The sequence below is a fragment of the Danio rerio genome, chromosome 6 (genome assembly GCF_049306965.1).
Source record: "Danio rerio strain Tuebingen ecotype United States chromosome 6, GRCz12tu, whole genome shotgun sequence".
In the NCBI taxonomy this organism is placed as follows: domain Eukaryota; kingdom Metazoa; phylum Chordata; class Actinopteri; order Cypriniformes; family Danionidae; genus Danio; species Danio rerio.
The window spans coordinates 4,630,687-4,643,282 of NC_133181.1; the positions used below are offsets into that span (position 1 = coordinate 4,630,687).

General features: G+C 35.3%; 1 protein-coding gene and 1 long non-coding RNA gene across 4 annotated transcripts in view; one reads left to right on the forward strand and one right to left on the reverse strand.

Moving 5' to 3' along the window:
* The window catches only part of tlk1b (tousled-like kinase 1b), a 47,145-nt gene extending 36,547 nt beyond the window's left edge, over positions 1–10,598 (reverse strand). For all 3 annotated transcript variants that reach the window (XR_012407185.1, XM_073952602.1, NM_001024951.2), the window contains exon 1: positions 10,273–10,598. Coding sequence is in view for 2 of the 3 variants with exons in the window: in XM_073952602.1 (XP_073808703.1) it covers positions 10,273–10,408 (136 nt within the window). In the remaining variant the exon portion in view is untranslated. The remainder of the gene's footprint in view (positions 1–10,272) is intronic.
* LOC141386160 (uncharacterized) lies at positions 5,356–10,598 on the forward strand. The gene is made up of 4 exons (XR_012407569.1): positions 5,356–5,751; positions 5,972–6,034; positions 7,249–8,984; positions 9,273–10,598. It is a non-coding gene; the product is annotated as an uncharacterized lncRNA (long non-coding RNA).
* Positions 10,599–12,596: the final 1,998 nt, after the last annotated feature.

Genomic DNA, 12,596 nt, shown 5'->3' on the forward strand with positions numbered 1-12,596 from the left:
CATATTTATGAATTTTGTTTTAAATATCCGAATTGTGTTTTGCATATTTATGAATTGTGTTTTGCATATTTATGAATTGTGTTTTGCATATTTATGAATTGTGTTTTGAATACATGAATTGTGTTTTGCATATTTATGAATAGTGTTTTGCATATTTATGTATTGTGTTTTGAATAAATGAATTGTCTTCAGAATATATATGAATTGTATTTTTTTGTGTTTATTGGTTTTAATGAACATACAAACATAGGCTAAAAAACAAAGACAAGGATATCAGTAGACAAGTATAGCAGCAAGTCAGAAATTTGTTTGAAAAATTAAAAATAAATGAACATACAAACAGAATACAAAAATCGTAATAAAAGTTATGCTGTGATTGAGTAAAGTCACATATTATGAAAATACATCAGAGGTGTTCTGAGAGTCAGAGGTTCATTAAAGGCATCCATATTTTTTTGAAAGACATCCCCTTTGTTTCTTTAGTAGTATCTATATTGTTCCAAGAGCATCATTTCATTCAAGAGTTGTATGAACAGCTCAAATGTTGGAGGCCTTGGTTCCAGTTGAGCAAAATGGATTTTTTTGCTAGATAGGAAATAATAGAAAACACCAAAACTATGCATACATTTGAATTAACTTTAAAAAAAATAATCGGATTAAAACGCAGAGGGAAGATTTACTCAGAATTAAAATTAAATAATTATCCAATATATAGTTGTCAAGATAAGTTTTAGATTTTTATTTTTTTATTATTTTTAGTGCTTGGCAAAGATTAAATCCCGAATCCAAAATAAAAGTTTGTTTTGATTTTTAGATATATACACATATACATACACACACACACACACATAAACATATGTAAAAACACTTAAATTATGTCAAAACAAACGTTTATTTTAGACGCAATACACTTTAGCCCAGCACTAATTATTATATATACATACTTAAAAAAGATCCAACTGACATTAGGGATGCAACGATCCATAGTTCGACATTGTTAATGAATAGTAAAGGCTTTTCAAAACTGCTGCAACTAAACAAATTTATGCCAACTGTGCACTAGTTGAAGTTCCGAGTTTGTACACTGAGGCTAATACGCGTGCAGACTGGATTAACTATGGCCGAGGCTATCAACTAAGGGTCATCTAAATATTGCGTCTTTTGCGCGTGCAACTTTTGTTATTTCCAATGGTGGCGCCCTGCTTGCGTGCGCATGTTGGGACCGTCAAACAGGCAACATTCGACATTTAGACAGAGGTTCAGCCGACTTTGAAAACATTTGCCGTCTTTAAAAGAGTAATACTTAGCTGATATATTAGCTTAGATTTACATTAAATACATTTTTTAATCATTCATTTTATTTAGTTATTTATATTTATTCGTTGTTCTATAATTTATTTTCAGTGTAAAATTATTATGTTTAAATGCCAAAAATGTTTTCACTTATTTTTAAGTCAAAGAGAAATGGACTATTGTTTGTGTTTGTTATATTTTATGAATATTTTCTGCTGTATTAATTAGTTACTGAGGAGCAATACCACTTTATAAGTATATGGGCAATTCCATGCAAATGTCAACCTTGCCATAAAAAATAATTTAGTTTTCACCAAAATAGACAAACCGTTTCTACATTTTTTGTGTTAGCAAGTATTTTACAGTACTGTAAAAATACTCGTAAATGTATCTGTCAGTATTTCAAACTATTATATTTAATTTGCCAAAATCACACAAGTGGCTATTTCACAGCTGTCACATCCATAACGGAAATGTGTCACATCCATAACGACACTTTTTCTTCATAAATGCAAAAATGTCAAATAAAATAAAATCAATCATTATAATTCTATAGTGAGCCGATTCATACCTGTTTGATGAGCATTGTTTCTTTTGGGTTGTGCAGTTTAACTGTCAGAATTTCTAAATAATCTGTTGTCCATTGCAAATTCGCAAACTTTTTTTGTCACATCCATAACGCATGTTTATTTTCCTAATTTAAAATATAAAACATGTTTACATATTGATATTTTTCTGCTACCATAACTCTGTGGTGAGCTATTTTGGAAAATATAAACAGAAGTTTCGATACAATTTCAACATATACTTTCTGTGTGAAATTATGTTTTGAGTTTTTACTGCAAATGTCACATCCATAACGCTGGAATTGCTCATATATAAATATAAACTAGTAGTGTTTTGAAATTAATGAATGCATAATAACCATGAAACCGTGATTATTCCTCAGACTATAATTGTACAACCAAAGTCTTTAATTGTTGCATACCTAATTGCCATTGAAAAGACAGTACAGATCGAAAGCTTAAAACAAATTTTGCAAATGCGATCCTCACACAAAGTTACTGTATGATTAAAAACACCGTGCCTTAGTTGAACATGTCTGACATGATCTGGCACCAGATGCCTGAAGACAGAATTCATCATCATCGATGCAGCCGCCAAATGGCCCCGTTTCTTTAGCACGAGAGAGTAATACAGTATCAGCAGCCGATAAGAACCAGCATCTAATAACGGCATGAATCATCATTATAAAGCCTGTCTAAAAAAGTATCATCTGGTCTTCAAAAGCCCATTACGGTGACTAGACAAAACAGCCCGGGTTCACTTGTGTTCTCCGGCCATCAACAAGAATGCGATGGATGCGTTCACTGCCATGATAAGACTCGTGCCAGAACGAGCTTCAAGCCAAAGAGATCCCAAGATGGTGGATGGGTGGAAAATTATGAAGGTCAGCAGGGCAGGAAGAGCACAGCTGCCCAGATAAAAGGACACAGATGATAAATCAAAACCCCAGGAATGAGTAAACACAAACCTAAGGCCACGTTGGGTTTGGCATAAAAGCCAAGTAGGCAGGAAAAAAAAATGCGCTTGGCTAAATAAGACACCTCCCTGACACGAGCACTAAACATACGTGGAAATGAGTGATACAAATGACCAGAAAACAAACAAGCCACATCCTAGTTTGTGGATGTTTCAAGCTTCATCAAATTAATTTTATGTTAATTTGGATGTCACCTGGATTTTACGGCTGGGCGATGTTGCAAAAGAATTATCACGATATTGTGTTTTACATCATTTAGTAATATCAGGTTCTATTTATTAACTTAACCACTTTATTTTAATTTACCAACATTACTAAGGCAAGTTTTATTAGTCAAAAATATGTAAACAAAAACATCTGGGGTCCGTTCTTCGTACGTGGATTACTCAGTTAGCTGGATTTGAATATTGACGATTTGACACGATCCAGGATCGTTTCGTTCTTCAAAGCTGATCCGAGAGTTGTTGTCATAGCAACAGTTCTGCTAGGTCAAACCTGATCGGGAGCAGGTTCAATTTATATAAACAGGATTAGATCGGCTTAGTTCAAGCAAAGATAATACAGAAAGTATGTTCCGAATTCTGATTTTTTTTACAGTAGTAGTTATATACACTTGGGAAAATGGTACATATTTTTTAACTATATATATATATATATATATATATATATATATATATATATATATATATATATATATATATATATATATATATATATATATATATATATATATGTATATATATATATATATATGTATATATATATATATAAAGTTATAGTCATTAATAAAATAAATTAAGTTATACATATTAATATAACGTATGCAATCTGCACCCTCGAAATGAAAGTACAAAGATTGCCACCTGGTGGTCCAAAGAGAAAACTTATTGATATGAACTTTTTAGATCGCTTTAGTACAAATTGTGTATAATAGAAATGCACAATATGTGACTTTTTTTAAAGCAATAATACATTTCAGCAGTCATAAACATGTTTTGATAGTTAATATGCCAGTGATTTGATGCTTCACAAGTTGCAGACGCCTTTACCAATATAAAAATGCTTTTGTAAACAACCAGTTATTCTTTACACCGATTAAAAAACGGCTACTATAATAAAGAAAATCTTCTCTAAATATAGAATCAAATACATTGATTTGCATTGAAATACATGATGAATACTCTTGACACATGAAAGTGTAAAGCCTGCAGCTCACAACAAATGTGAAAGGTTAATGCGTGTCATATTTAACAAACTGTTTACTGCTAATTTGATGTCATTTTGCTCACATGGATAATTGAATATTAATCAGATGATGTCATTACGCTGCTGTGCTGTCAGCCAATCGTTGCATTGCTGATCATGATTTCGAGGATCGATAGATCTGTCCTTCACAACACACGCAGCGATCTCAGATCAGTTCATCCAGACATTCTAATCTGATTCACGAACTTGTTTGAAGAACCAAATTAGGGAGAGATCAGTTATCAAAATTAAAAGATCCGGGATCTGCCAAATCATCTTAGATCATTTAAGCGAGGTACGAAGAATGGACCCCTGATCTCTTTATAATGAAATAAACACAAGTGTTAAAGAGACCTTTAAACTTGATAAATAAAATGTTACCCAGTGTGTGCAATGGTAAAGCGTAAATACTGAACAATCGGAAACCTTTAAGGTAGATCAACATCTGTAAGGAGGGGGTCAATAATAACGATACAGTAAACCTCAAACTCTGTAAACAAATTATGATAAACAAATCTGTGCTTTCAAGTAAATGAACCAGCCATCATTATTCAAATACATACAGCAACATTACAAATTGTGAAGTTGGATGACTACATTACCCGCTATACTAAAAACTTTTTCAGGAGGGGTGCTAGTGGCTGGGATGCACAAGAAAAGAAACCAAAAAGCCACTCTGGCGACATCCTTGCATCCTTTTTTATTTGCAATCTCCTCACTGCTTACTCATTTTCTCATGTGTTGCTATTCTGACCAAAAGTGCCATGCGCAAGTGCGTGGATTCCTTCATTATTTACACTCCCCTGTCGTCTCTCGTAATTAGGTGACCATCAAGTGGATGACAAACAGAAATCATTGCAGCAGTTCCGATGCAAGTTTATGGAGAAAAGTAAAAAGCGATGCAGTGCTTGCATGTGCTGTGTTTGTCTGAGGTAATAAGTCTGCTGTTATTACTAAAATGTGTATATTCCATACAAAGTGTGAAGCAGATTGGTTTGTTCTACTTGCATGAATTGCGAAGCACTCACGACATTCGGAAAAGTTCAGATGTTTTCAACTAGGAGCGGCCGCAAAATGCGTGCGCCGGTGCGCGTCACGTGTGTATGTGTGCACCACTTCGACAAAAGGTGCACGTCGCTCCCATGTGCGTGCTGTGCACCTTCATAGGGAACAACAAACTTACACTCTAAGCTTATTGGCATTCCTTTTAACGTGCGCGCTCAGCAGACATGTTTAATAAAACTATAGCCTTCATACCGAATCTTTTTTTTTTTAATTGATATTGACAATGGTGTTCGGTCAATAAATATCGATACCAATTTTATCGCCCAGCCCCTTATCTTGAAAAGTTATAATACATATAATACATTATAATACAACATATTATTACTAGTCATTTCGTCCATAGGCTACTGAATCGGAAGTTCTAAAACAATTCTACATTGTAGAATAAGGTCAATACCGGCCCATGCCTAGCTCAAATCATATATTGTTCAGCCCTGTATACATTTTTTATTTTATATCTCAACAAATTATAAAATATTGAATTATTTTCCAATTTGAATGCACTGGAGACTGTAATTGTGAAAACATGAACAATCACTTTACAATGACATGGTATGATCCATCTTTACAGGTAGCTGCATATCGTATGTTGAAGTGATTTTAATGTATACAAGCGTTTGACGATATTTCAAATAAATGGATAAACCAAGTGCTTTCTATGCTCAAAAATGCCTGAAAAGTTCAGCGTGATAGCTGAGTGGTTAGTTCACTAACATATAGCTCAACAGTGCTCCTAAGTTCGAATCCCGGCTTGTGGACATTTCCCGATCCAATCACCCTCTCTCTCTCCCACTTCTTATCATTCCACTGTCCTGTCAAATAAAGGCCAAACATAAATCTTTAAAAAGAAAATGCCTGAAAGTTAAAATCCAGTAGCAATTATTAAAGGTGCAGTAGGTGATCTGCCAAAATGCTAACAGCTTAGCATATTATCTTTGGACGGCGGGGAGGGACTGTGATTTAAAGCCACAGCCCTGAAATCGCGAGTGCGCACCGCATCACAATAGTAGACAGACAACCCACTAGTTCATGTCATTCGCCAGTTAGTTAGTGCCAGAGCCGTGCAGGAATTACATTTATTACTTACCCACACGTACATGCTATTTCAGAGCGAATATTCAGAGTAGCATGGTAAACAGAATAGGAAGGCTGTCATTGTTCAAAAATGAGCCAATGTGAATATAAAAGCAACTTCAGCTCAATAAAGCAGGTTAGGCGAAATAGGGCTATTTACTGGTGTTTTGTTGTTAAACTACATATAAATCTATTATAGATGCTGTCAAAGAATCTTATGAAACTGAAAATAATCACATCAATTTTTCACCGGGGGATTTTAGTGGTTGAACAACACGTCTGTGCATATAAGTCATTCAAAACAACACAATCTAACATAAGCTTAGCCTGACTAAGTTTTAAAACAACATTAGCTGTCTAACAGTAATACTTCCCCTGCTAAAAAATCCAGCTTAAACCAGCCTAGGCTGGTTGGCTGGTTTTAGCTGGTCAACCAGGCTGGTTTTAGAGGGCCAAAACCCCTCTAAACCAGCCTGGTTGACCAGCTAAAACCAGTCAACCAGCCTAGGTTTAAAATGACCAGCTAAATCCAGCTAAAACCAGCTTGACCAGCCTGGTTTAAGCTGGACATAGCTGGTTTTGGCTGGGCTCCCAGCCTGCTAGGCTGGTCAAGCTGGTTTAAGCTGGTCATCTCCCAGCCTAACCAGCTAAGACCAGGCTGGAAATGGCTGGAAACCAATGCTCTGACTCGGCATCGGCAAATGGCCCGCAGCTCGCTCGCGCGCATGCTTTTGTGATCAGATGGGCACGCGCTAATGGCGGATCTGCGTGAACAGATGCGCAGAAGTTTGAATCTACATATGTTGACAGACAGTCTGACCTGCCTATCGGAATTATGAGAGATGTCGGTCCGACTCTATTTAATTGGATGAACATTTTTTAGTTTTATGCTTTACCCTGAATATAAAAATACAAATAAACACATTCAGATCATTTACTGTAATCATTACTATTGGACTGTGAAGAGACTTTCAACCAGCACAACAAAAAGTGTTTCTGAAGACAATCACCTACTGCACCTTTAACAGCACTCAATTTTAGCATGGGCTACACAATGGCGCAGTAGTAGTGCTGTCGCCTCACAGCAAGAAGGTCGCTAGTTTGAGCCTCAGCTGGGTCAGTTGGGGTTTGCATGTTCTCCCTGCGTTCGTGTGGGTTTCCTCCGGGTGCTCCGGTTTCCCCCACAGTCCAAAGACATGCGGTACAGGTGAATTGGGTAAGCTAACTTGACCGTAGTGTATGAGTGTGTATGAATGTTTCCTAGAGATGGGTTGCAGTTGGAAAGGCATCCGCTGCGTAAAACATGTGCTGGATAAGTTAGCGGTTCATTCCGCTGTGGCAACCCTGGATTAATAAAGGGACTAAGCCAAAAAGAAAATGAATAAATGAATGAATTTTAGCATTCTACTTTAATTTACACCACAATTTGCAAGTTTGAAGATGCTAATTATGTTTTAATTTAAAGAAACAGTTCAACCTAACACTAAAATTACATAATAAATTTAGTGCTCCTTTATTCTGTTAAACACAAAGATTATAACTTTAAATGCTAGTTTCTGGCACATATTGTCTTCCATCATAAAAAACTAAATACTATGGAAGTCAATGGGTGCAAGCTACTAGCATTTTTCAAAATATCTTCGTTTGATTTCAATAGATTAAAGAAACCTAAACCAGTTTTGAACATCACACGTGAGTAAATAATGGCAGAACTTTCCTTTTTGGGTGAATTATACAATTTTAATAAAAAAAAAAAAAGTTTCATTTTATCAAAAGAACAGCTAAAAGATTTTGTAATTACAATAAGTACAGTTTAAAATGTCAATTGCTTATGATTTAAAGCGTCATTGCTCTATTCATCAGTCACATGCTACTTCAGAAATCAGTCTAATATGCGGATTTGCTGCACAATAATATTTATTATTGTAATTAATGCTGCAAACAGTTGTAATGCTTCATATTTTGTGAAACCCTGATACATTTTTTTAGTTTCCTTTGATAACAAAAAATGTATAATTGTCTTTACTGATCAGTTTATTAATGCATTCTTGTATAAATAATAAACCCAAACATTCATGTAAAATTGTACTTACATGATGGTACTGCTACTAATAAATCTGGAGAAAAATCCCCAATAAAGACGCCCATATAAACATGGCAATTTCTTGGTATCATGTCCAGAATATCTTTGAATTATTGCCAAGATGTAAACGCTTCAATGATTTCAAAACATTAATAAAATAAATTAAAGGTAGAGCATGCCATTACACAGCGGAGAGCTTATTCTTGGACATGAGAATCTGAGTAATGCATTAACACACATATGATATTACACTCATCAGTGCACATACATGTGTTTACAACACACATCAACACACACCAGCCTGAGGTGCACTCAATAAATATTCACACCCGCTTCAAAACTAAAGTTTTTCAAAAACACTTCCATTTAAATCAAATAGATTAAAGGTTTGAACCCATCAATTATTTAATGGACAAAACTGTCCGGCTAACGCCAAAAACAACAATGAGCATTAAGATGTGACGCCTCTCCAGCATATGCACAATATTTAACAATGTATGCATTATTAATTGATGCTCAATTACACTCATTTTTGTTTTTCAGATTTGTTTTGCCAACCAAGAAAGCTTTCATTTCTAAGCTATTGCATTGCAAGCAGATGAATAATCATGCCACCAATTAGATGAGCAGCAAAACTTAAGTCTGTCTACCTAGCCAGCATTTGAGCCATCACATATTGAGGTAAAGTCAGTTTTAAATTCGCACATTCATTCAGTGATAACTTGTGACATACTCCCTAGATTGTTTACCATGGTACTTTGAATGTTGCGTCTGAAATCACATGTAAGAATGACTTCAAAACAACATAACCTCTGTTTATTTGACTGTAAACAATGTTGTAGTCTGGTAGTCATTGGCTGCTAATATGATTTCACTATTTAGTATTTGCAAATACATTTCTGTAATTATATTATTAAAGAGAACGTATGAATGTGTGAATATACAACCAACTTTACCTCAAGCATTGAGTTCTAGATAAACAATACTTTTAAACATTAAAACACTGAATAGTGTTTCTAAAGTCCTGGCACTATCTCAACACATGTATTGCACCCTACTGACTGCATTCTTAAAACTTTAACTGCCTATATAATAAAAGGTAAACTCATTTAGATCATATACTAAAAGGAAGCAAAAGGAATTTCTGGCATTGCATGCTTGCATTAATCACAAACGAAGCTATAATGCCGACTGTTAACATATCAACAAATGTGTGTCGTACTGGATGCCTTAATGATGCATTTCCTACACAAAACACACGTTATTACGACCCACGAGGTGCCGTTTTCATTAAACAGGCACTTTATAAAACTCGTGTTTATCTCATAACCAAGTGTGTCCTAAAATCCAGCGAGTTTTCTTCACCTATCCAGCATTTTCGGGCCGCTGCATTGCATGCACGGGTGATAAACATTCTTAAGCACACAGACAACAACTCATGTTTATCATCAGGTACGGGCTGAATCTCATTTGAGAGCCTTTGCATTGCATGCATGGAAGACAAACATATAGGCTAGACCTCAACTCGTACATCAAACTGACTACAACACGAAACAAGGTGCCAACCTAGACACAAAGACAACATTTTAGGGCATGCACAAAACATACGCACCTATGATGTCCAAACATGCAGTCTAGGTAGACATCTCGCTAGGTTTTGAAACGCGGCCAGTGACTGAGTCTCCTAATAGGTGACCACGGGCATCCTCGCTTCAATTTAACCGTGCAACCAACACAAAAAGCGGCGGAAATACGTCGCAAACTGTTTAAAACACATCAAGCACATCAGCAGGACTCGATGCAGCTTATAAAACACAGAGAGTCACAGCAAGCAGACGAGAGATCAGCGGCCTCCGACACGACCGCTTCGATTAAAGGCCAGATTTACGCAAAATTACGCGTCAATCGAAGACAATCCCGACCGACTCCGTATGAACAAACTTTAAATTGACATTCGAGCCGGATTTACCTTCTTTATGCCTCCGCGGAGCGAATATATCGAGCGGAGAAACTGAGCCCGGGGTCGGAGATCCAGTCGAGAACTGAGAGCAAGATGGCGCTCCGTCCAAACTTCCACTGCTGTTGCTGTTACTTTGGACACTCATGAAGACACTTTCCCCCGCGAAGAGACGCCCAGCGCATCGCGCGCATGATCTCCGTCAAATCACACCTGTGTGTGTGAGCGTGTGTGTTTAATGCATCACGCACAAACACCGATGATCAATGCAACGCTGCTCATGTTTTCAGCTCCGCACTGCGCAGAGATCCTCACTCACTCTCAGTGTGTGTGTGTGTGTGTGTGTGTGTGTAGCCGATGCGTGACGCCAGTTGCAAAGGTTACACACGTACACACACTCAAACACACTAGTGCAAAACTTCAAATCACACATGTGTTTGATGCTTTTTGCAAGTTCCAAATTGAAACCTGCTGACATTTCATGGATAAATCACTCTTTGCATAAATAAAAATATAATGATCATCTACATATCATTAAATAAATAACCTAAAATACATTTAACAGCCGACCATGACCACTTGATGTCTATGTGCTAATAAACCGGTCACTTTTTATTTTGCATTACATGAAGATATTGGTTTAAATGACAAATTATTGGCTTGGGATTTTCCTGAGACAGGCAGTTGTTGCAGAATGTTTATTGTATTAACTAAAATTATTTCATAGTGTACAATTTATTCATTTAATGTCATTAAAGGAGAAAAACAGGGAACAATTGCATAATTTATGTAGGATAACAGATTATAGATAATAGAATATAATAATATCTGATCTACCAGGAAAATTATAATATAATATAATATAATATAATATAGGTGGTTTCCCAGAGATAGGTTGCAGCTGGAAGGGCATCCGCTAAGTAAAACTTGCTGGATAAGTTGGCGGTTCATTCCGCTGTGGCGACCCTGGCTTAATAAAGGGACTAAGCCGACAAGAAAATTATGAATATAGGTGGTTTGCCATCTCCAGGTTGGAGGAAAGTCCTTACCCCAGGTGGAGGAGTTCAAGTATCTCTGGGTTTTGTTTACGAGTGAGGAAAGGATGGAGCGTGAGATTGACAGGCGGATTGGTGCAGCGGAGTGTACCAGTCCGTTGTGGTAAAGATTAAGCAGAGCCAAAAACCAAAGCTCTCAATTTACTGGTCAATCTAGGTTCCTCCTCTCACCTATGGTCATGAGCTTTGGCTCATGACCGAAAGGACAAGATCTTGGATACAAGCGGCTGAAATGAGTTTCCTTTGCAGGGTGGCAAGGCATTCTTATAGATAGGCTGAGTAGTTCTGTCACCCGGGAGGAGCTTGGAGTAGAGCCGCTGCTCCTCCACATCAAGAGAAGTCAGCTGAGGTGGCTCTGGCATCTGTTTCTGATGCCTCCTGGACGGCTACCAAGGGAGGTGTTCCAGGCATGTCCCACCAGGAGGAGGCCTCGGGGAAGACCCAGGACACGCTGGAGGGACTATGTCTCTCGGCTGGCCTGCAGAAAGGGAGAGGGAAATCTGGGGTACCTGGAAAAGCAGTTGAAAATGAATTAATAATATAATATAAAATAAAATAATGTAATGTAAATAATTTAATATAATATAATGTAATGTAATATAATATAATATAATATAATATAATATAATATAATATAATATAATATAATATAATATAATATAATTAATATAATGTAATATAATTTAATTTAATATAATATAATATAATATAATATAATATAAAATAATATAATGTAATATAATATAATATAATATAATATAATATAAAATAATGTAATATAATATAATATAATTAATATAATGTAATATAATTTAATTTAATATAATGTAATTTAATATAATGTAATATAATATAATATAATATAATATAATATAATGTAATATAATATAATATAAAATAATATAATGTAATATAATATAATTTAATATAATGTAATATAATACAATGTAATATAATATAATATAATGTAATATAATATAATATAATATAATATAATATTTTATAATATAATATGATATAATATGAATTTCTAATCGCCTAATTAAAGTCTTAGGAAATTCATTTATATTATAAATTATTAGGAAAAAATTATCATAGAAATGTTAAAAAATGTACAAGCTTCTTCACAAAATAAATACAAATTAGGTTTTATTATTTATTAGACCTAAATCATGCATAATTGTGCCAAAAAAATGCCATTTATTTAGTTCATGAAACTTCAGTGTGTCTCTCTTTGTGTTAAAGTGGCTGTCCATGCAGATTTCTGTGAGACACACAGAC